At 36.7% G+C, this 24,294-nt stretch overlaps 1 protein-coding gene across 1 annotated transcript in view; it reads left to right on the plus strand.

Moving 5' to 3' along the window:
• The window catches only part of RRM1 (ribonucleotide reductase catalytic subunit M1), a 34,803-nt gene that overhangs the window by 8,143 nt on the left and 2,366 nt on the right, over nucleotides 1-24,294 (plus strand). The window contains exons 3-17 of the mRNA XM_024731836.1: nucleotides 909-1,086; nucleotides 2,169-2,269; nucleotides 4,536-4,595; nucleotides 5,446-5,485; nucleotides 5,743-5,905; nucleotides 9,949-10,090; nucleotides 11,782-11,865; nucleotides 13,509-13,670; nucleotides 14,048-14,127; nucleotides 14,793-14,994; nucleotides 17,661-17,810; nucleotides 18,017-18,238; nucleotides 19,974-20,050; nucleotides 22,638-22,773; nucleotides 23,609-23,704. Coding sequence (XP_024587604.1) covers nucleotides 909-1,086; nucleotides 2,169-2,269; nucleotides 4,536-4,595; nucleotides 5,446-5,485; nucleotides 5,743-5,905; nucleotides 9,949-10,090; nucleotides 11,782-11,865; nucleotides 13,509-13,670; nucleotides 14,048-14,127; nucleotides 14,793-14,994; nucleotides 17,661-17,810; nucleotides 18,017-18,238; nucleotides 19,974-20,050; nucleotides 22,638-22,773; nucleotides 23,609-23,704 — 1,893 coding nt within the window. The remainder of the gene's footprint in view (nucleotides 1-908; nucleotides 1,087-2,168; nucleotides 2,270-4,535; nucleotides 4,596-5,445; nucleotides 5,486-5,742; nucleotides 5,906-9,948; nucleotides 10,091-11,781; nucleotides 11,866-13,508; nucleotides 13,671-14,047; nucleotides 14,128-14,792; nucleotides 14,995-17,660; nucleotides 17,811-18,016; nucleotides 18,239-19,973; nucleotides 20,051-22,637; nucleotides 22,774-23,608; nucleotides 23,705-24,294) is intronic.

Below are 24,294 nucleotides of genomic sequence, written 5' to 3' on the forward strand. Positions count from 1 at the left end.
GTCCTCAAGTCCATTCTCTAGTAGGTCTGCGTCTTTATTCTTGTCCTGACCCTAGGTTCTTCATAACCTTTTTTTTTTAGATTCCATATATATGTGTATTAGCATCGTGTGTTTTAAAGAGGGGTATCTCTTACAGTACGGTCTTGAAAACAGTGAAATGCATTGAGGTTGAATGGGATGTGGAGCCAGAAGACTTAGATAGTAAAGCTTGGGCAAGTCCCAGTAACCTGGTTCCTCATGTAAAGTGGTGATAGTTATATACCCATCTCACAGGTAATTGTGAAATGTCAGAGAAGATCATGAAAGTTGAGATATTTTGTAATTTGTGAAATGTTAAAGAAGGAGTAGCCATTAAATTATTTGATGACTCAGCCCCAACTCTAACTTATATCTTCATCTCCTTTCATTGGAATGATTAAAGTTTGATTCATTTGCTTTCCCGTACTTGTCCTTAGGTAGAATTGGGGCAAAATGGGTAAGTATGTAGCGTGAACCCTGATTATATAGAGAGAATTTGAATAAAAGATGGGGAAATAATTATAGAATCATTGGTCTGTTTTCAGCTGTTTCCCTGTGTGACTGTTAATCTCTGTAAAAGCTCTACTTAGATTTTAAAACTAACTTCCTTCCTTCCTCCCTTCCTCCCCCCGCTTTCTTTCTTTCTCTTTCTCTCTTTCTTTCGTTCCACACTTCTTCATTGTATATGTAGTATGCATTTTCTAGCAGCTCTATTGGCTTATGAATTCTCATTACTAAATTTTCCACAGCCCACCATTCTGAAAGATAATTTTTCATAAAAGGAAGTTGTCTTTTATTTTGATATAAATTGATTGTTTTCTTCATTGCTCTCTTAAGGAAGCTGTTGGTTCTTGGGAAAGCACAAGTAATTCTTGGTTTTGCTTTTATAGGCTCAGATCACCATGAAAGTAATCCAAGGCTTATACAGTGGGGTCACTACTGTGGAACTAGATACTTTGGCCGCTGAAACAGCTGCGACCTTGACTACTAAGCACCCTGACTATGCCATCCTGGCAGCAAGGATTGCCGTCTCTAACTTGCACAAAGAAACAAAGAAAGTATTCAGTGGTGAGTCTAGAGGAAAAAGTTAGAAAGAATTTAGTATTTTCAGAAAATTTATAAGGGTACTAGAATGAAACCTTGAGTGTCAAAAAGAGAAATTCCATCTTGTTTAAAAAAGCAAAGTGTGCAGGTTAGTGGCAGAGGGAGACTAGAACTTCCTATTTCTCCATGCTGCTGACCTGCTGCATGGAAGGGTCAATGGATACTTTTCTTTATCTTTTTGTTTCTTTTTTTTTTTGAAACCCATCTTTAGATGCTTGGTGGTGGTGTGGTTGGAAAAAAGAATAATATTTATTGATAATTTCTGGGTTAAACAAAGTGTTACAGTCAGTCTTTTGTCACCATTAGTCAGCACTCCCATTTTATAGCTCAGGGAATGTGGGCAAAGGAAGGTTAAATAATTTGTAAGGTATATAAAAGGTGGTATATAAGAAGTCAGCTGGTAGACTGAGAGTAGAAATCTTTCAGCTTTCAATTCGAGATCTGTTATATGGGGACTTAAACATTATATCTCACTCTTCAGTAGATTTATTGTAAAGATATCAGTTCTCCCGAAATTGACTATGGATTCAAGTCAAATTCAGTCAGAATGCCAGCTTTGTGTATATGTGTATTATATGTATAAATGCAGAGGACTAAATACTGCTGTGATGTCTGGAAGAGAGAGGGCTTATTACTAAATGTGCATTTATAGAAGTAAAATGACTGGGATGATAGGTTTTGAATTTTAAGTTGAGTGTCTGTTTTGTTAGGATAAAAAAAACTTGAGAAGAGGTTATAATTTCTGTTTTTCTTTATTTTCAACCAGTAATTCTCAATGGGGTTTTATGTCAGAATCATCTGGCAGTCTTTTTCAAACTACAGGAGCCTATGCTCACTCTAACTCTGGAAGATTTAGCTTATAAATATATATATTTCCTTATATATTTATTAGACGTGTGTATGTTCATTGAGCACTTTCTGTGCTAGGTACTAAGGTGGGTTGGGATGAAAAACGGTTGAGAACCACTGTTGTAAACTGTTACCTGAAGATTGAATTAGCTGTTAAGTGATTTTGATATTTTAATTTTCTGTTGTTTTGTTTTTAGATGTAATGGAAGACCTCTTCAACTACATAAATCCACATAATGGCAAGCACTCTCCCATGGTGGCCAAGTCAACAGTGGATATTGTTTTGGCCAATAAAGATGTATGTATAATGCTTTGGTGAAAAATTTTTTATAGATTTTTTTTTTAAGAAAATAAGCACATTTAAAAAACTTTAAACACTACAAGAGATAGAGGTAAAAAGTAATTCTTTCTCCTTCTCTGAATCCTAGTTTTCCTCTCTAGAAACAGCAACATTTTGTCATTTTAAAATGTATTTTTCCAGAGCTGTTCTATAATACACGTATGTGTACCTTTATTTTTCCTTTTAGTGGTAGTGTACTGTGCATACTATTCTTTCTGTTACTTTTTCACTTGCGAGTATATCTTAGAGATAGTTCTTTATTAGCGTTTATGAATTCCATTCTATAGCTGTATCATCATTATACATATATATAAGAATTGCTCTAGTGATGAATATTTGTTTACCATTTTTCACTGCAGTGAATATCCTTGTATGGTAGCGCTTTACTTGTAGATGAGTGTATCGGTAAGGTAAATTCCTTAAGTGGAATTGCTGAGCCAAAGAGTATGTACATTTAAAATTTTAGTAGACATTGCTAAACTGACTGCCAAAAGGGTGGTTCAGGTAAAATTTTGAAAGATCTTCTTGCTCAGCAACTTAAAAATTATCCATTTGTGTTTCAACCCCTTTCTTAACTACATCCCAAAGAACAGAAGGGAAAAGATGGGTAGGTCCAGCCAGCCCTTTTGCACACAGGATTTATTTACCATGGATATCCACACAGATTAGAAACCACTTTTAACTGTAGGTAATAGAATGATTAGTCGGCTGTCTCTAAATATGTATCTGATGTTAAAGAGACTGAGAGGAAACTGAGTTGTGTGTTGTTCATATGTATAATCTTGAAGACAGGTGAAAAACAAAAATAAAATGACGACAGCAAAAACCTGTATCTAAAAAATAAATATTGATAATCAAGTATTTCAATTCTCCATTTTTCATGCAAGGCCCCTACCTGTCTTTGGCAACAAAGATGCCCTTAAAAATTTAAGAGGAAGGGAAGAGTTTTGTTTTTCTTTTTTACATCTTTATTGGAGTATAATCGCTTTACAATGGTGTGTCAGTTTCTGCTTTATAACAAAGTGAATCAGTTATACATATACTTATGTCTCCATATCTCTTCCCTCTTGCGTCTCCCTCCCTCCCACCCTCCCTATTATGGTTTTCATTTTATGACAACTTATACTAGTCTTCCACTTATGGAATCAACATACAAGTTTCTTTCTTTTTTTTGGCAGCGTCCTGCAGCTTGTGGGATCTTAGTTCCCCTACCAGGGATTGAACCCGGCAGTGAAAGCATAGCGTCCTAACCACTGGACTGCCAGGGAATTCCCACAAGTTTCTTTTTCAAATAAACTTATTAAAGTCAAAAAAAGTGAGAATGAAAGTCTTAATAGAATGGATGGTAGTTAACACAAATCATGGAGATGAGATGATACCTGAATGAATGGAATTTGGAAAATGTTGAAATATACTGTGTAAAGCAGTATTTCTCGGGCTCTAGAGCGCGGGCTCAGTAGTTATGGCGCCCGGACTTAGTAAGGAAGAGTTTTGTACAGATTTTTCAAGTCCTTGGACATGGATCCTTATATGGAAATACTGATAGTATTTTGAAAGACTGGCTCCACATTTCTCTATCCAAAATGATTATTTGTACCTAAATTGCTTTTGTTTTCTTTAAATGGCTCTATAGCCTACAAAAGCCTGTAACAATGGCCAGTTCTGCTTTAAAATATTACTGTCACAGCAGTAGTTTGTTTAAAACCTGTTAAAGGACCATGGATTTGATGAGCCTTAGAATTAACGTAATTATTTATCTTATATATTGTTATGTGCAGTTTAAAATGGAAGATAAAAATACATATTATTAATTATATGGCTCTGATACTTTTGGAGTAATAGCTAATCTAAAAACATGTTTAAGGGTGATAATATAGTCCCTTTTATGCTCATGTTCTTTCCTTCTTCAGAGATGTACTGTAAACATAATAGGGAAAGTTTGGTAAGTCATATGTATTTTTACTTATATACAACTTATACTTAAATGTTTTCTTCTAGTCCTTTAATGTACATGTTTTTAAACCTAATTAGGATACTCAATTTATATAATTTTTTTTTCTTGACATCAGGTATGGATTTCTATTCTATACTAAGTAATACTTAGTGTTATCTCTTTTATATTCTATGTCAATTTTAGTTCTGAAGTCAGGGCTGAAAGATACCAGAGTTTGTGAAAATAAATCTAATTATCTTAATTATGGATTTTTTTTTTTACCTTCACCAGCGCCTGAATTCTGCCATTATCTATGACCGAGATTTCTCTTATAATTACTTTGGCTTTAAGGTAAATAATGGGTTTCAAATGAGTGGGAATTCCTCCTTGAATCAGGAAATACAGGTTTTTGTTTATGTTTTAGTGATATAATTATAGAGGTAGAAATTTGTTGAGAGTTGGGGGACCTGTGGGATTAGTGGGGTTAGAGTGGTGGTGGTTGTTTGAATTAAGGAAAGATAGCTTATTCATTTGCAGTTTTCAAGTTTTCCAAATATTACTTCTGGATACCTTTGGAGTTATGCAGGTAATTTGCCAGAATGATTCCATATTCTACTGTTTATGCAACAACTGTTTATTGAATTCCTACTATGTGCCAAGTGCTTTTCTAGGTACTTTTGTGTGGATAAACAGTATTATGTAGTGATTGAGAACATGAATGTTGGTGTCAGACCACCTGGGTTCAAATCTCTGCTCTATTTCTTATTAGCAAGATACTTAATCTCTCTGTCCTCAGTTTCCTCATCTTTAGAATGGGGATAATAATAAAATTTCAACAGCAAATTCTCTTGAGGAGTGAGTGTGTGTGCTACTTTGATCAATGCCTAGCCTGTTATAAGCACTTCGTAAATGTTAACCATTATGATGTGGTGATGAATACTACAACATCTGCTATTAACATTATACATGTTAACATAGAGCTGGCTTTTTCCAGAAATTTTCAGGCAGTCTTTTCCAAAACAAATAGCCAATTGATAATGTTCCAAGCTAAAGCTAGTAAAACTAAATACGCTATTCTTGTCATTTAAGATTATATTAAAAACGGAGAAGATTTAAAAAGATTGCCTTATTGTGAATGATATATCTACTATGTCTTTAAAAACTATGCCCTGGAAGTTTTTTGTTGTTTTGCTTTTTCTAGACGCTGGAGCGATCCTATTTGTTGAAGATCAGTGGAAAAGGTGAGACATGAATGTGTTTGTGTGGTACATTTTCTACTCATTATATTGAAAATAGAGCTTTGAGCTATTAGCCTTAGCACTTCTATTTAAACTCTAACATTTTAAACTTCATGTTTAGTTTATGAATAATTTTGCTGCTTATTGGTGTAAAATTTTTAAAATTGTCTTTTGGTGTTCCTTTTTTTGACTCAAGTACATATCTCAGCCTAGTTTTTCTCACATGTCCCATTATGTGAAAATTCCTCTTTTGTTTTTAGTGGCTGAAAGACCACAGCATATGTTGATGAGGGTATCTGTGGGCATTCACAAAGAAGATATTGATGCTGCTATTGAAACATACAACCTTCTCTCTGAGAAGTGGTTTACCCATGCCTCTCCCACTCTCTTCAATGCTGGCACCAACCGCCCACAACTTTCTAGGTATGTGTCATCTATAGTCGCTTTTAATGTTCTGAAATGCTTTTGCTAGGGAAATAAACCTTGACCTGAAGAAACTAGGCAGTTCATCACTTAAAAATTACTTTGATATACTTTTTTTTTTTTTTTTGCGGTACGTGGGCCTCTCACTGTTGTGGCCTCTCCTGTTGCGGAGCACAGGCTCTGGACGTGCAGGCTCAGCGGCCATGGCTCATGGGCCCAGCCGCTCCGCGGCATGTGGGATCCTCCTGGACCTCCTGGACCGGGGCACGATGTCCCCTGCATCGGCAGGCGGACTCTCAACCACTGCGCCACAGGGAAGCCCTGATATACATTTAATCGCTCCTGTTCTGATAAAATGAGATTTACTTTCTGGAAAGCTCTCTTACTGCAGTGTGGTAAATGAATTGAAGAGAGACAAATGCCGATAATAAAATTTTAAACATGATTGTGGTGATGGTTGTACAACTCTGTGAATATACTAAAAACCATTAATTGTACACTTTAAACGGGGACTTGTATGGTATGAGAATTATATCTCAATAAAGTTTTTTTATAAAAGTAAATACTGACAGTCATTAGAGGACTAATCGTAGTCTGTATGAGAGATTATGGTATTTTGGGTTAGGAAGGTGAAAGTAGAGATTGAGAGAAATAGACAAATTCAGGAGATTTGGGAGGTAAAATTGATAGAATTTGATGATTTGGATATGAGTCAAGAGTGGTTCCTGAGTTTATGGGTAGAGTAACAGGATTTATTATGGTGCCATTTTCTGATAAAGGAAACATTGGAACAGAGTCTGGTAATTTGTAAAAAAAAAAAAAAAAGACTAATACACCCTAAGCAAGTTTGTTTTATCCAAGGAACTCAAGGATATGCTAACATCAAAAAGTGTATTAATGTACTTCATTGCACTAACATTTTATATCATTTAATACGTTCATAATAAAAAAACCTAGCAAAATAGATACAGAAAATAACTTCCTTTATTTGGTAAAAGATAATCCACTAAAAACTTAGATCTATTGGACCTCTGTTTTCAGCATTGTAGTGGAGGCCTGAGCCAGCATTGTAAGATAAGAAAAAAAAAGATTGGAAATGAAGGAACGAAACTGTAATGATTCCTGAAGAGCATCTACAAATTATTAGAATTAAAAAGAGATTTCAGCAGAATATCTGGATGTAAATTCAACATAAATTAATCAGTTGAGTTTCTGTATTTTAGCTGTTAGAAGATTTAAGTTTAAAACATATCATAATACTGGAAGGTACCCAAGAATAAATCTAATGAAAGGTGTGTAAGGCTTTTAAGGAAAAAATTCTAAAACGTAATTGAAGGACATTAAAAAACAAATAAATGGAGAATGATCTTATATTCATAAATGGATTTAATATTGTAACAATGTCAGTTTTTTCCAAGTTAATCTATAGTTTCAGTGTAATTCCAGTCAGAATTTCAACATGCTGATTCTAAAGTTTATATGGAAGAGCAAAATGCTAAGAATAATCTAGTACTGCTCAAAGATATCAGGTCCTAATCCCTGGAACCTGTAAATGTTACTTTATAAGGAAAAGAGTCTTTGCAGTTATGATTAAGAAAGATCTTGACATAGGGAGATTATCCTGAATTATTCAGGTGGGCCCTGAATCCAGTAAAAATATCCTTATAAGAGAGAGGTTGAGGGAGATATGATACATACAGAAGAAAAGAAGGCAGTGTGTAGATAGAGGCAGAAATTGGAGTGATGTGGCTACAAGCAAAGGAGCCACCAGAAGCTGGAAGAGGCAAGGAATATACTCTCCCCTAGAGCCTCTGGAGGAATGTTCTTAATTTTGACCCAGTGAAACTGATGTTGAACTTCTGGCCTCCTGAACTGTGAGAGAATAAATTTCTATATTAAGCCACTGAGTTAGTGGTATTTGTTAGGACAGCTACAGGAAACTAATGTAAATAACAAGATAGTTTTGAAGAAAAAGTCCTACCAGATTTCAAGACCACTATAAACCCATGGTTTGTCTATCCCAGAGTAAATACCATACTTTGTGATATTTACTCTGGGATAGTATAGTATTTGCTCTGGCCACTGGAACATAACAGAGAGCTCAAAAAGAGATTCAGGCTTATATGGGAACTTGATGAATAACAGGGTGTCATTGCATTTCATTGGGAAAACAGTGCTAAGGAAATTGGTTATCCTATGGGGAAAAGTATAATTAGATTTCCCTTCTTCATGCCATATATAGAAATAAATTCAAGAGAATGTGAAAGTAAAATCTTTTAGAAGAACATATAGAGAAAATATTTTCCTCCTCAACTTTTTAATATGAATTTCAAACATTCAGAAAATTTAAAGAAAAGGACAGTGAACTCCACCCATGCACTCACTTCTGCCTAGATAAAAAAATTACTAACATTTTGCCATATATATGTATTTTTATCTTTAAAATTAAAAAAAAATTTTTTTTGGCTGAGTCATTTGAAAGTGAGCTGCAGACATCATGACTATCAACCTAAATCTTGATAGATTATATATGACCTCAGAGTAGTGAAGAATTTCTTAAAGTAGATATAATAAGCAAACAATATAAGGAAAAATTGACTACATTAAAACTTAAAACTTCTGTGAACCAAATACAGTGAAAAAAGTTTCAGACTGGGAGAAGATATTTGCAATGTATGTTAACTGTTGAAGGATTATAAGAAAAAGACACAGAACGAAATAGAAACATGGGCTAATTTGTAGAAGAAACTGATTGGCTAATAAACACGTGAGATGATGATAAACTTTGCTGGTGATTAAGAAAATGAAAGTTAATATCATAATGAGATATTTCATACCCAACAGATTGATACAAATTAAAAGGCTGTTAATAGTAAGTATTGGTAAGAGTGTGGAACATAGGGAACTCTCATGCATTGCTAGATGGAGTATACGTACCCATTCAGTTTGGAGAATCTTTAGTAAAGTGGAACACATGCATATCTTTTGACCCAGAAATTCCTCTCCTAGGTTTATACCCTATAGAAATCCTTAGACATAAGCACAAGGAGATATGTTTAAGAACTTTCACAGCAGCATTGTTTAGAATAGCAAACAAATTGGAAGTAATCCAAATGTCTACCAGTAGGCAAATGGACAAAATATATTGGTATATTCATACAATGGAATACATTACAGCAGTGAAAATAAACTAGTCCTATATGTATCAGTAGGAATGAATCTCTAACACAGTATTGAGTTAAATAAAAGTGGGTTACAGAGAGATAAATTAAGATGGAGCCAGAAATTTCAAAAATGTGGAACATATGTCAACGCTAAAAGAACGTAGAAAGGCATGGAAATGGTATATGATTGTAATTAGGTTATATTTGTAGTGTCTTATTTCTTGAGGTAGGTGGTAAGTACAAAGTATATGTTATATTATTCTCTGTGCCTTTCTGAATGTCTGAATATTTAATAGAAAAAGTCAACAGAGTCCGTCTGGTTGAATATTTAAGTTACTGAAGGGATCATTGGAAGACTAAGGTTCCTGGGGTAGGAGGATAAGATCCAAAGCACAGGTAGAAGGGTTGTCTTCAAAAAGACTGTAAGGAAGCTAAATTTTGATGGACATACCAAATTTGGTTCAGTATTGGATAGGTGGGGTTTTTTTCATAAATGTTTAATTTTTCTTGGCTTACTAATAGGTTGAAAAGGTGTTATGTATGCTTAGGAATTTACATGAGAAAATGTTATAATGGCACATTTGCAGTCTGGTGAACATGGAAGCTAATATTTTTACACTTATCTCTTAAGCCTTCCTTCCAGGCTTAGCATCTAGGGTAGGCAGCAAGGTGATTTTAAAACAATATATGTTGATATATCTTATTGTGTCATATCCAGTAAAAGGTTTTGTTTTGTGTTTTTCCTTCTAAAAACCCTTAGGAATTTTGTAAGCTTCAAATTGTTTATTTGCCTAACTTACTGTCTTTGGATTATATAGTCATTTTTTGATTCTGCTTTGCTTCGGTTCCTTGCTGAGTTGTGACTTTTTTCCCCTGTAGCTGTTTCCTTCTGAGTATGAAAGATGATAGCATTGAAGGTATTTATGACACTCTAAAGCAGTGTGCATTGATATCCAAGTCGGCTGGGGGAATTGGTGTTGCTGTGAGTTGTATTCGAGCTACTGGCAGCTACATTGCTGGGGTAAGCCTCTGTTGTGTGACTAAAAGTATATAGGCTTAGGGGGATTCAGGTCCATAAGCAACCAGGCTTGTGATTGAGAGGGCATTTGCTGGGGCTTGGGAGACCTGGATCTCTGTTAATTACTTGCTGGCTGTGTGACTTAGACTGAGTAATTTCACCACTTCTGGTCTCATTTTCATCTGTCTTATTAGAGGTTGATTAGATGGTCTCTAGGGTCAGATTTTGGAATCCTGATTTATTTTAGCAATAATGATAGCATTATTATTATTCATTGCTCACTACATGCTGAATCCGTTGTAAAAGTTTTATGTGAATTACACATTTAACCCTTACTACAACCTTATGAGATAGATATCATTACAGACACAGTAAACTTTATTCCTTACAGTAACTTTGTGAGTATAGCCACAAAGTCTTCATTTGATAAGTGAGGAAGCTGAAGCTTAGAAAGCTAAATTACTTCCAGAGATTAGTCACTTAATATGTGATAGAGCCAAGATTCAAGCTTTAAACATTGTCACTTAATGAGGTAAGTTTCATCTCTTCTAGTTCACTATTCACTGGGAGTCAATATCATGGTTTTGGGTAGAATCTAAAAAATAATACAACTGGATGTATATGCAAAACAGAAACAGACTCACAGGTAAAGAAAACAAACTTGTGGTTACCGAAGGGGAGAGAGACGGGGGGAGGGACAAATTAGGGGCATGGGATTAACAGATACAAACTGCTATATATTAAAATAGATAAGCAACCAGGATATACTATATAGCACAGGGAATTATACCCATTATACTGTAATAACCTATAATGGAGTATGATATGCAAAAATGCTGAATCACTGTGCTGTACACCTGAAACTAACTATTGTAAATCAACTATACTTCAATTAGAAAAAAAAAAGGAAAAAAAAAGGTAATCGTTTTGGTTAAGTCCTGGATTTAAATCCTATCTTCACTAATTACTAGTAGTGTGGCCTAGTGCAAGTTATTTTACATCTCTGAGTTTGTTTCCTCCTCTGTAAGGTGAAGAAAATATCTAACCCTATAGAATAAAGTTAGAGTCCAGAAGAAAACCATTCCATTACGTGGTGTTCATTACATAATAGTAGGGTGAGCCATTGCTCACTTATCTTTCTAGGTTGTTTAAAGGCTTGCCTTGGGGTTAGAAGGATTATTTTAAAAATTTGATGAGGTATCTTTTAGTCTTAGGAGTTTATATATTTTTTTCATCTTCATTCTAGAATCCATTTATTGCTGAGAATCTCCATTTACCTTATTGTCTTGATTTATCCATTGCATATAATTCTTATTGTAAATTGCCTTGAATTCTTTTGGGAAAAAGATACTGTAGTAGCGTTTTTACTCTACCCAAAGTATTTCTTTATATAATGACCTTTTGAACGTGTGGGGTTTAAATTTAGCTATCCTGATTCTGGATTCTTTTGACTTGTAATTTCTCATTGTAAATTAGAGATGCCATAAAATAACTTCGTACATAATTGCGATTTATTCAGCAAAATTTTATTTTATGTTGGGCATTATGTTTTTAAAGCAGAGGGAGAGATGGGGAGCAGATGAAGCTGTAGACTGGGAGAGAGTAATTTGTCCACTGTTGAACCGTTTTGTTCTTTTTCTTGCTGAGGCCCCTATTTCTCCTCCAGATGCCTTTATCCTCAGTTTCTCTTTCAGACTAATGGCAATTCCAATGGTCTTGTACCGATGTTGAGAGTATATAACAACACAGCTCGATATGTGGATCAAGGTGGAAACAAGGTATGCTTTGTTACTGAAAGTCCTAGAAATCAGAACTGAAAATCTTTTCTCATATATGCTTATAATAAGATGGCTCATTGTGTATGTTTCTAACAACTTTGCTTTTTTCCCACTTTTATGATCAATTTAATGAGTATAATTTTTACTTTTAAGTGTATACAATTGAAGTGTACATTTTGATGATTTTGACAGATGTATATACTTGTGTAATCACACCAGTCAAGACATAGAACATTTCCATAACCCCACCATGTTTCCTCATGCACCTTTGTATTAATCCCCCATCACTCCCACCAATACATACTTTATCCCTGGCTCCAGGCAGCCAGTGATTGAGTCAGCTGTCTTACATGACAGTTGATTTGCAAGGAATTTCTAAAGTTGTGATTCATATTGATACCTAACCTTGAAAAAGGGTTGTAATATGTTTTCTAGGTTTTTCTTTAAAAAAAGAAAACAAAAACAAAACAAAACTCTGTCTATTTTATAGAGGGAAAAGTAAAGTTGAGAGATAACATTTATCCAATGTTATCAGCAGGATAGTTTGCAACTATCTAGCCTGTCTTTTATGGATATGTATATGTAGGCATAGTAATCACCTATTAGTTTATGAATTTCCTTCTGATGCACTTAAAAAAAATCTATGGCGGGGGGGCTTCCCTGGTGGTGCAGTGGTTGAGAGTCCGCCTACCAATGCAGGGGACACGGGTTCATGCCCCGGTCCGGGAAGATCCCACGTGCCGTGGAGCTGCTGGGCCCGTGAGCCATGGCCACTGAGCCTGCGCGTCTGGAGCCTGTGCTCTGCAACAGGAGAGGCCACAACAGTGAGAGGCCCGCATACCGCAAAAAAAAAAAAAAAATCTATGGGGACGTTGATAAGACATACCACCTTTTTGACCTTTTGAGCACAACATTATTGTCAAAGTTAAAGTGATTTTCTTTGGGCTTTACATACATGTCACATAGTGTGAAGTGAGCTGGACGACTGCTGAAGTGGAAGCTCCATCCCTAGTTCACTGTGTCATTTTGGATAAATTATTTAGTCTTTTATTTTTCTTATATTTTAAAAATAAATTTATTTATTTATTTTTGGCTGAGTTGGGTCTTTGTTGCTGCACGAGGGCTTTCTCTAGTTGCGGCAAGTGGGGGCTACCCTTTGTTGAGGTGCGTGGGCTTCTCATTGCGGTGGCTTCTCTTGTTGCAGAGCACGGGCTTCAGGCACGCGGGCTTCAGTAGTTGCAGCACGCGGGCTCAACAGTTGTGGCGCTCTAGAGCGCAGGCTCCTAGTAGTTGTGGCTCACGAGCTTAGTTGCTCTGTGGCATGTGGGATCTTCCCGGACCAGGGCTTGAACCCTTGTACCCTACATTGGCAGGTGGATTCTCAACCACTGCGCCACCAGGGAAGTCCTATTTAGTCTTTCTTGTTCCACATTTTCTTTATGTTAAATGCTCTTTTTTACTGCTAGAATTGTAAGAAAACTACTACTACTTTATATTTTTATACTACTTTTATTTGTATTATCTCATTTAATTCATTAATTGTAGTGAAGATCCAAGGAGATATTATTGAAGTGCTTTGGAAAATATGAAGTTTCTTTGTTTTATTCTGATTCTGAGAAGAATGATGATTTGTTTACCATTAGCGACCTGGGGCATTTGCTATTTACCTGGAGCCTTGGCATTTAGACATCTTTGAGTTCCTTGATTTAAAGAAGAACACAGGAAAGGAAGAGCAGCGTGCCAGGGACCTTTTCTTTGCCCTTTGGATTCCGGATCTCTTCATGAAACGAGTGGAGACTAATCAGGTGAGAGATAGGTACTTGTTAGTAATAACAACTTGATTCATATAAGTTTTCTCCTCAGTCATCTTAAATCACGCTTAGGAAGAGTCCACCTATATGTTATGCAATGGAAAGGCATGCTGAACAAGTTAAAAGATGCCGTTCTTGCCTTCTTGGATTTTTATTCTCTAAAGTAGATGCTATCTGAACTAAATGGTTGAAGGGTCATGAACAAACATGCAAAACTAGATGTTTGGGCCTGAGCCTAAAATTATTATTTCTAAAGCAAATTTTTAAGACAGTCTATGGAAGCCACAATATCCCTTGCAGTGTTCCTAATGGACTACGTGTGGTTGGTTATTTGAAGTTTCTTATGGTTGGTACTCTTCTTCCCTTTGCAGGACTGGTCTTTGATGTGTCCAAATGAGTGTCCTGGTCTGGATGAGGTCTGGGGAGAAGAATTTGAGAAGCTATATGAAAGGTATGGGAAAAATATGAGAGTAATAATGCTTTAACTGTGTGTTTCTTTTATTTACAGGCTCTAAATTTTAAAACTACATCAATCATTAGCCAGTTTCTAGGAATCTTGAGAAGCATCTAGAAGAGAATGTGACTAATAATTTTATTTTGGTCATGTTTTCTTCCTGAATCTTCACCAAAATTTTGGTTTGTCTTCTTTCTTGAAACTTTGAGACATGTAAATAGGTATTCAGGTTTTTTTAATTGATCCTTTAAAAAATTAATGCAAAGAGTTATTTAGCAGGGTTATTATTAATTTGCTTTGTCATAAAGTACATTTGACAGAACAAGTTATGCTTTGTGTAGTACACAGGAATCAAGGGCAACTGGGACACACATGTCAATAGTTCATTAAATAATAGCACAACAGTACTGCTTTAGCACAGTAGCACAATTTGAGTACTTCAGGTTTTGTTCCTTTTTATTATGGAAGGTTTTGTTGATTTAGTGGGATTGACTTTAGCCATAGTAAAATAAATATCATATTCCTAATTTCTTTCTCTTAGCAAAACTTAGTAAGAAATTTAAGAGTTTTCAATATTTTATATTTTGGTGTTTCTCTTCATGTTATCTGCAATAAAGATTTTCCTTAGGGAATATTAAAATAATACTAGCTTTGCCTTTCAGTTATGAGAAAGAGGGTCGTGTCCGCAAAGTTGTAAAAGCTCAGCAGCTTTGGTATGCCATCATTGAGTCTCAGACAGAGACAGGTACCCCGTACATGCTCTACAAAGATTCCTGTAATCGGAAGAGCAACCAGCAGAACCTAGGAACGATCAAATGCAGCAACCTGTGCACAGAAATAGTAGAGTATACCAGCAAAGATGAGGTAGGTAGAAAAACTTCTGCCTCAGGTACTGAGAGAAGAATCTTAGGAGTATGTGAATTATTTGTGACTCCCTCACACGATTTCCCTTAAGTTGGGTGAAGGGGGTTTTTCGTAGCTTGCTGAAAGCAGAAGGGCACTAAAATAGAGATTATAAAGGAAGAGGTGTGATGTGTGCCCTTAAATATCTTTTAGTTTGAGCCATGTAGAAAAGACTGTCAATTTTTTATTTCACACACATTGTTGTAATAACCTTTACTTGAGAAAAATAGCAATATATAGTTATTTAGGTTAGGGTTAGGACAAACACAGTAACGTGTTAGGGTGCTCATTCAGTTTAAAGTATGTAAGCATGAGAGAGTCCTTTCAGTGAATGGTGAGACAGAGTTCTCATCTCAGATCTTTAAGGTGATTCACAGAAGAGGCAAGGCTAGAAATGAGACATAGATTTGGATATTTTAAAAAGAAATTTATGGAAAAGCTTTCCATTTGGGAAGAACTGCCTGTATGACAGATCAGAGACAGGGATAGGTTTTGTGCAGTGAGTGTAAAAGTAAGTTTGTTTTGATGGAGCAAATACATTAAGGTTTGGTGTATGGAGAGATGGCTGCAACTGGGGGAAGGGAGATAGTATGTGAAAGATGGCATGTCTCAGATGCAGGAAAGCCCTTGTAGATTTCTGAAAGGAAAATAGCATCCCTAGGATAGGAAGGATGGCTCTTGCTTCTGGTTATAGAATGGCTTAGTGTGAGAAGAGGCTGGAGGTTAGTTTAAGGAGATTGTTGCATTAGTCAGATGACAGGCAGCTTGGATATTGGATGTAAACTACGAAAATGCGGAGGAAGGAGCAGATCCCAAATTCTAGGACCTAAAAAAAACATGACAAATGAAAAGTCGGAAAGAAAATGGTGAGTGAGTTGAACATACTACTAAGGTTGCAGTTTAATTTAACAAAGTTTATTGAGCACCAGCCATGTGTAAGACACTATACTAAGTGCTCTCAGATATAAATGAATGTGGCTCAGCCCCTGCCCTCTGGAAACTTACAATTTAGTTGGAGGAAATTGACATACTCATGACTATTATACAAGATAGATTATATTATAGAGAATAAAATGACCCTTCTTAAAACAAACATCAGATCATATCATTCCTCTGCACAATACTCGTCTTTGATTTTCCAGCCCATCCAGAGTTCGTTCATCCTTTTTTTTTAAATTGAAATATAATTCACATACCATAAATTTTACCCTTCTAAAGTATACAATTCAGTGTTTTTTTAGTATATTCACAAGGTTGTGCAACCATCACTGATAACTAATTCCAGAACATTTTCATCACCCCAGAAAGAAATCTTGTACCCGTTAGCAGTCACTCCCTGTTCCCCTCTTCACCCAGGCCCCGGCACTGCTAACCTATTTTCTGTCTCTGGATTTGTCTGTTGTAGGTATTCCATATAAATGGAATCATATGATATTTGGTCTTTTATGTCAGTTTTCCATGCTGTAGCATGTATCAGTACCTCATTTCTGTCCTTGCAATGCCCTGTGAGATCCTCCACAACTGAGTATCCCACCTCATCTGCTCTTACTGTGCTCCAGCTCTACTAATTTTATTGCTGTTTCTCAAACATATGAAGCATACTCCTATCTCAGGATTTTTGAATGTTAAAATGCTCTTCTCCCCAGGTAGCCACGTGGCTTGCTTTCTGACTTCTTCAGTTCTTTCTTCATATATCCCATTCTCAGTGAGGTTTTCCTTGGCAACTCTATTTAAAAATGGCACTCCTGGGCTTCCCTGGTGGCGCGGTGGTTGAGAGTCCGCCTGCCGATGCAGGGGACACGGGTTCGTGCCCCGGTCCGGGAAGATCCCACATGCTGCGGAGCGGCTGGGCCCGTGAGCCATAGCCGCTGAGCCTGCGCGTCCGGAACCTGTGCTCCGCAGTGGGAGACGCCACAACAGTGAGAGGCCCGTGTACTGCAAAAAAAAAAAAAAAAAAAATGGCACTCCTTCCATCCTTAGCCCCAAGACTCTGTTTTCTTTTCCTGCCTTATTTTTCTCCCTAGCATTTATCAGGCTTACATGATTCAAGTTATGTTTTAAAAATGGGTACTTTGGCAACATGTGTAAAATTGAGTAGGTGTGAAGGGCATGAGGGAGTCTAGGTGAGAGGAGTTAAGGGCTGTCAGAGTCTCAATGAGGGTGAAGTAGACGTGCAGTTTGGAAGAACTTTCTGCAGTGATAGAAACGTTCTGTATTGGGTGGCTACTGAGCACATGAAATGTGACTAGTGCAATTGAGGAACTGAATTTTAAATTTCATTTAGTTTTAATCTAGTGGCTGCTGTATTAGACAGTGCACATCTACTGACAGATATATATAAAAAATTACAGCATAATGTGGCATACGTCTGGTAGTAGAGCCATGTACCATGAAGCATATGGTTCTTTCCCCATCTTACCTATTTCACTGGTGCGTGCTACAGTTCACATATGAGAATAGGTTTTGGGATTTAGAAATGAACTGGTGAATGGTGAAGAGGGAGGAGTCAAAATAGAAATTTAAAATTTTAATGTCAGCAAGTGTTAGAGGCTTACAGAGTAGTGTCATTGACACAGTGGAAGAAATAAAAATCGTGTGACTCTTGACCCTTTTTTTCCGAATTCCAGGTTGCAGTTTGTAACTTGGCTTCCCTGGCCCTGAATATGTATGTCACATCGGAACACACATATGACTTTATGAAGTTGGCTGAAGTCACCAAAGTCATTGTCCGAAACCTGAATAAAATTATTGATATTAACTACTACCCTGTCCCAGAGGTATGAATAGATTTCTCTGCTTATTGGTAATTATTGAAATCCAAGATGGAAGGAGTTTATCACAGTCTTCTAGTCATCGTCTAAATGGTTATCATTGGAATGGTGTGAGAAAACTGAGATAAAGAGAGAGAGTGTGTCATTTGTTACAGAATGTTGCTTTTACTGTTCATTAATGTTGTCTCTTCTCTAAATCTGTTGGCACGAAGGCAAGCGTATCAAATAGATGCCATCGCCCCATTGGAATTGGGGTACAAGGTCTGGCAGATGCTTTTATTCTGATGAGGTACCCTTTTGAGAGTCCGGAGGCCCAGTTATTGAATAAGCAGATCTTTGAAACCATTTATTATGGAGCCTTGGAAGCCAGCTGTGAATTGGCCAAGGAGTATGGCCCATATGAAACCTATGAGGGCTCTCCAGTCAGCAAAGGAGTAAGTATATGCATGAAGTTTCTTTTTGCCTGTGAGTTCCTATGGTAGGCTGAATGGTAGCCTTCAAAAAGGTATGTTCACATCCTAATGCCTGGAACCTGTGACTGTTACCTTATTTGGTTTAAAAAGGGTGTTTACAGGTGTTGTTAAGGAATTTGAGATGAGGAGATTATCCTGGATTATCCAGGTGGGCCCTAAATCCAGTGACAGTTGTCCTTACAAGAGACACAGAGAAGAAGAGGAGGCAACACGACCATAGAGGCAGAGGCAGAGATCGGAGTGATGCAGCTGCAACCCAGGAGTACCGAGAGCCACTGGAAGTTGGAGAGGCAAAGAACAGAATCTCTTCCAGCCTGTGGAGGGAGTGAGGCCTTCCCAACGTATTGAGTTCGGGCTTCTGGCCTTGAGAACTGTGAGAGAATAAATTTTTGTTACTTTAAGCCACTAAATCTGTGGTAATTTGTTACACCAGACAGAGTAAACTCATATGGTCCTTTTGTCCTCTGGAGTAAAAAGGATACTCCGTTTAAAACTAATCATTGCTAAAATGACGTAAGAAGAATGCTAACTGTATTAGTTTTTTTTTCTTTTTTGGCCACGCCATGCGCAGCTTGCAGGATCTTAGTTCTCCGACCAGGGTTCGAACCAGGGCCCACAACAGTGAAAGCGCTGAATCTTAACCACTAGACTACCAGGGAACTCCCAAGTATTAGTTTTCTGTTACTAAACGTAGTGTATTAAAACAACATACATTCAGTATCAGTTTCCATGGGTCATGAGTGCAGACTTGGGTTAGCTGAGTCTTGATCTCTGGATCTCTCAAAGCTACAGTCAGAATGTCGATAGAGGCTGTGGTCTCATCTGAGGCTCAGGGTCCTCCTCCAAGCTCACCTGGTTCATTTCCTTGTAACTCTAGAACTCTTGGCATCTTGTTTCTTCAAAGCCAGTAGGAGGGAGAGTCCCTCATTTCAAGAAGAGCCCAGTTCAGTCGCCCATTTGAGGGGTTTCATTTGTTAGGTCAGGGCCATCCAGGATAGTCTCACTTTTAACTAAAAAATTAACTGATTTTCACCCTTAATTGTACCTGCAGAACCCCTTCACGTTTGTCATAGTTATGTGAGTGGCATCCATTGTATTTCCAGGTCCTGTATACACTGAAGGGGAGGAGAAAATAATGGCCTATACCCTCGGGGGCTGGGAATCTGGGAGCTGTCCTAGAATCCCACGATCCACACTGCCTTCGTCATGAGTAGTATGATTCTCCTCCCTGTAAAATACGATGTTATTTTTAGTTCTCACAGTTCCTGCTGATATTTAGGAACTCTACATTGTTTGAAAATAAGTTTATTAGCTAAATAGATCGAGAGGCAGATCAAGGCAGTTAAAAAAGATGAGGCTAGAGTAATTCTTTTACTCTACAAAAACAACATGCTTTCATAAATGTTAGAATTTCCTGGTTTGTATATATGATAGGGGTCCTCTGAGAGGACTCAGCCAGGGACATGGGGAAGAGGTAAGCCTTAATGAGTTTTCTTAGCCTAATTCTAATCAATATGACTACATAGAAATTTGTCCAGGAAAGTCTCTGGTCCTTGTATTTCTTACACAGCTTTTACCAAAAGACAGCATTTGTTGGGATGTGGGGGCATGGCAGTTAGTTATTTGTTTGGTTTTTGTCATAGTTTTAAATTGTCATACAATGATTTATCATAAATTTGGGTTGTTTATTCCTTAGATCCTTCAGTATGATATGTGGAATGTTACTCCTACAAACCTGTGGGACTGGCAACTTCTCAAGGAGAAGATTGCAAAGTAAGTAGAGATGTAAAGTGGCTTTGAAGTGAGGAGGGTTCAGGTTTTCAGCCTGGCTCTTTCGAACTTAGGTATGTTATTTTAGCTTCTGAAATTCATTTTTTTTCTTTTAAATGGGACTAAAATGACCTATCCATAGAACTATTTTTTTAAAAATGCTTCCTAGGACAATATATTTGATATGTATAGTAACCTGCAAATTGCTTGGCACAATGAAAGCATTTTAATACCTGGTAAGTATTATTATTATTAGTTGATCTTGTTTTAGGGGCTTGAGTACCAAGATTAGGTAATTCTTTTTCTCGTTAAACCTTCATATTTCCAAGTGTGTTTGCTTTTTAAATGTTTTTCACTTTTATTGCTTAACCACATTGGGCACATAAATGACTTTCAATGAATTGATTGTCATAGGACTTCATTATGGATTTTGGAAGAGCTTTTGGAGGGTTTAATGTGTTAAACTGTGTGAAAGAAAAATGTAAAAATTGAAAAATGTAGGCCTTTCCAACTAATAAACATAAGAGATTTGAGTGCAGGCAGAATGTTTTGCTGAATGTTTGTCTGTCATGTCTAGGTTAATGCATATACAAAGTGTTTAATGTTTGCAGAAGGAAGCAGTAGCTTTAAAATGCTCTTTAAAATATCTGTTTACCTTAAAATTGTTTTGTTACTCAAATAATACATGTTAGATAATTTAGAAAACATACATGTGGAAAGGGAATAAAATGAAAATTATCCCAATACCATCACCCCCCCAAAAAACCTGTTTGTATCTTTTTGTCTATCGTCCTCAGACTTTCTTATGAGTGTGTATATATGTGTATATTTACATGCAAATTCAATTTTTACAAAAATGGACCTGTACTCTATTATTCTGTTTTTCTCAAAATAATGTAGTTTAAATATTTTTTATGTATAACTTTTTTAAATTTCAAAATTAATACATGAATACACTTTCATTGTTAATAAAGTTCAAATATGGAAATAAAATAGAAAGTAAAAGCCCTTCTTTATACCTCTGCCAGCCATTTTGTCCCACAAAACAAACAAAAAAACCAACTTACTTCTTTTCTCAGAGATAACCATTGTGAATGGTGTATATTTTTCTAGACCTTTTTCAGTACATTTGCAGATACGCACACACAGTTTTATTATATAAATGAGATCAAACTTGACATGTTCTGAGACTTTTTATTTAGTGATTTATTTTGGAGATGTTTCTCTTTTAGTACATGCAGATTTACCTAATGTTTTTAGTGATTACAGACAATTCCATAGCTTGGATATATCATATATATATGACTTTTCAAAACATTTTCCTGTCTCTGGACAGGAAACCACTGTCCACTCTACTGAGGGAGTAAAGACATGGAGATAGTTGGTGGTTTGCTTGATGCCTCACAACTAGAAAGTGACATAGAGAGGTTGAAAGTCCAGTTGTACAGGCTCCATTAGGATGTGAGTCTCTATGCTAAGTGCTGTATGAATCCAGAGGTATGGAATGTAGGAAAGATGAACTCCTTGTCCTTGAGAAACTTAAAACTAAGTAAGGTAAGACATGTAACACAAATATACGTAAAGGTACAGGTCACAGAAAATATTTGCAATGCAAATATTTGTATTTGACAGTTGTATTTAGTGTTGTCTGCCTGGTTAGGAAAGATGTTGTAGAGTAAGTATCTCTTAGGCTGAGCTTTGAAAGCTGTGCTTAGGACAGTTTGAAGATTTCTCAGAGTTCAGATACTATATTTTATTTATTTATTTTTTTTGCGGTACGCGGGCCTCTCACTGTTGTGGCCTCTCCCGTTGCGGAGCACAGGCTCCGGACGCGCAGGCTCAGCCGCCATGGCTCACGGGCCCCGCCGCTCTGCGGCATGTGGGATCTTCCCGGACTGGGGCATGAATCCGTGTCCCCTGCATCGGCAGGCGGACTCTCAACCACTGCACCACCAGGGAAGCCCTAGATACTATATTTTTATGCACTCTCTTTGGCACTGAATAGAGTCAAAAGATGTTAGCGTTCTTCTAGGAAATTTAATTAAACAGGTGATAGAGGAAGTCAGGAATATACTTGGAGCATAATTTTTTCTATTCATTATCCTGTTCAGGATAAATGGAGAATTGTGGGGATAGAGGTCTGGTTCTGACCACTTTCACATCATTATGTTTCCTTAAAGGGCCTAGCACAGTGATCACATAGGCACTTAGAAAAGAGTAAGGGTTGAATGAGTGTACCCTGATACAGGTGGGGACTCTCCGATAACCCTGTGAGTGTTTTCTTGGGCAAGATAGTGTATCAAGTGCTGTGATTCCTAACTGGCATAAGTCATGGCATGATAAGGTTTACCAGCAGTAGAAACGGTGCTAATTCTGTTTAGGAATTAGGCATTTAGGAGAGGGCCAAGTTATACCACCCATACTGTGGAGTTGCATCCCTGTAGGGGTTAAATGCAAAAGTCAACATGTGAGTCTAATGGGTGTTTGGTATTACTCGCAGCAACTGCATTTACTACAATAACTTAAAGTAGCTGTCTTCCTGACAGATTGTAGCTTCAGAACCAGCACCTAATAATCTCCTTTTCTTTAGGTATGGTATAAGAAACAGTTTACTCATTGCCCCGATGCCTACTGCTTCAACTGCTCAGATATTGGGAAATAATGAGTCAATTGAACCTTATACCAGTAACATCTATACTCGCAGAGTCTTGTCAGGAGAATTTCAGGTGAGAAGATCACAACCAGACCTACAGGAAAATCTTTTAGAAGCCTGATGTTGGGAGTAAATGCTACTCATATTTAGTATATGCCCCTTTATTTTAGTGTCGGTGCAAAGTTTTGATAAAGTGAGTTATCATCTCTAATATTGTTTATGTTATTTCAGCATATGATAGACATTTAACAAATATCTGTCAAAAGAATGAAGGATTGAGGGTTGAGTATGAAAGCAACTTGATATTAGAGTTCACATGACGTTTAACCATTTTGTAATCATAGTGACATATACTATAACCTCATTTGCTTAAGTTGATGATACTCAAGGTGTATAGAAGTATCCTTTAAGATAGTGGTTCTCAGCCTTGGTTACAAATTAGAATTTCTGATGGGCAGGACCAGTGTTTTTTTTAAGGTTCCCAGGTAATTCTCATTTGCAGGTTGAGAACCACTAATTTAAAAGATACTCATTTGTGAACTTGCAGATACTCTGAAATAAATTTCTGTAAGGTTTGGCGTGGGTACGTTTCTAATTTTCTTAAGTATTTATTATGTCCTTACTTAAAAAGAAAAAAGAATCATTCTACATACCCAGCTTAGGCAGCATTAGCTCTTTTCACTTTTGCAAATACCGTGTGTTATGTTTTGAATAACAGATATCAAGATTTTAGAGGAATATAGCTTTCATGTAGTGGGATAGGTCTCTCAGTTTTATAAAAAATAGAATTTACCAAGCAATCTAATGTTCTTCATTGGTCTTATTTACTTTAAGCTCCAAGTCTGTGATCCTGTTTAGGCCCTGTCTTTGTTGTTTATTCCTTCACATCTTTCTCCTTTCCGTTTCAGATTGTAAATCCTCACTTACTGAAAGATCTTACTGAGCGGGGCTTGTGGAATGAAGAGATGAAAAATCAGATTATTGCATGCAATGGCTCTATCCAGGTACAGAATTTAAAAAAAAAAAGTGTTCTCTTCAGGAGCTAAGTTGGTAGTTACATTGGTAACTTCTCACTTATCCCAGGCAATGCAGAGAAAGAATGGCTATTCACTGTGGTCATATAGGCTTATGTAGCTCTGTTCAACTCTGCATTGCTGTGCTAGGATTAAATGCATCTTCACATAGCTAGGCCTTACCCTCTTGTTTGTGCAGCAATATAAAGTAGTGGTTCCCAACTTCTCTGCACATTAGAATACATTGAAGAGCTTTTAAAATCCTGAAGCTTAGGTTGTACCCCATACAAATTAAATGTCTGGGAGTGAGAGCCAGGCATCAGTATTTTTTAAAGACTCCCTAGATAATTGCCAAGTGAGTCAGAGTTTGGGGACCAGTGATATAAAGCCTGAAATTAGAGTCAAACTTAATTAAAAAGTATGATGGAGAATTGAAGACTGATAGTCCAAAAGGCAGAGCCAGAAATAGTGTTTAACAGTGAAATATTTGTAGCTGAGAATCAAGAAGCATTTATTTATTTGTAAATAGAGGCCTCTGGCTAAATATTTGTCTGCTTGGCAACACAGATAAAGATTCTTGT

Source organism: Neophocaena asiaeorientalis, unplaced genomic scaffold, assembly GCF_003031525.2.
Source record: "Neophocaena asiaeorientalis asiaeorientalis breed wild unplaced genomic scaffold, Neophocaena_asiaeorientalis_V1.1 scaffold232, whole genome shotgun sequence".
NCBI lineage: Eukaryota > Metazoa > Chordata > Mammalia > Artiodactyla > Phocoenidae > Neophocaena > Neophocaena asiaeorientalis.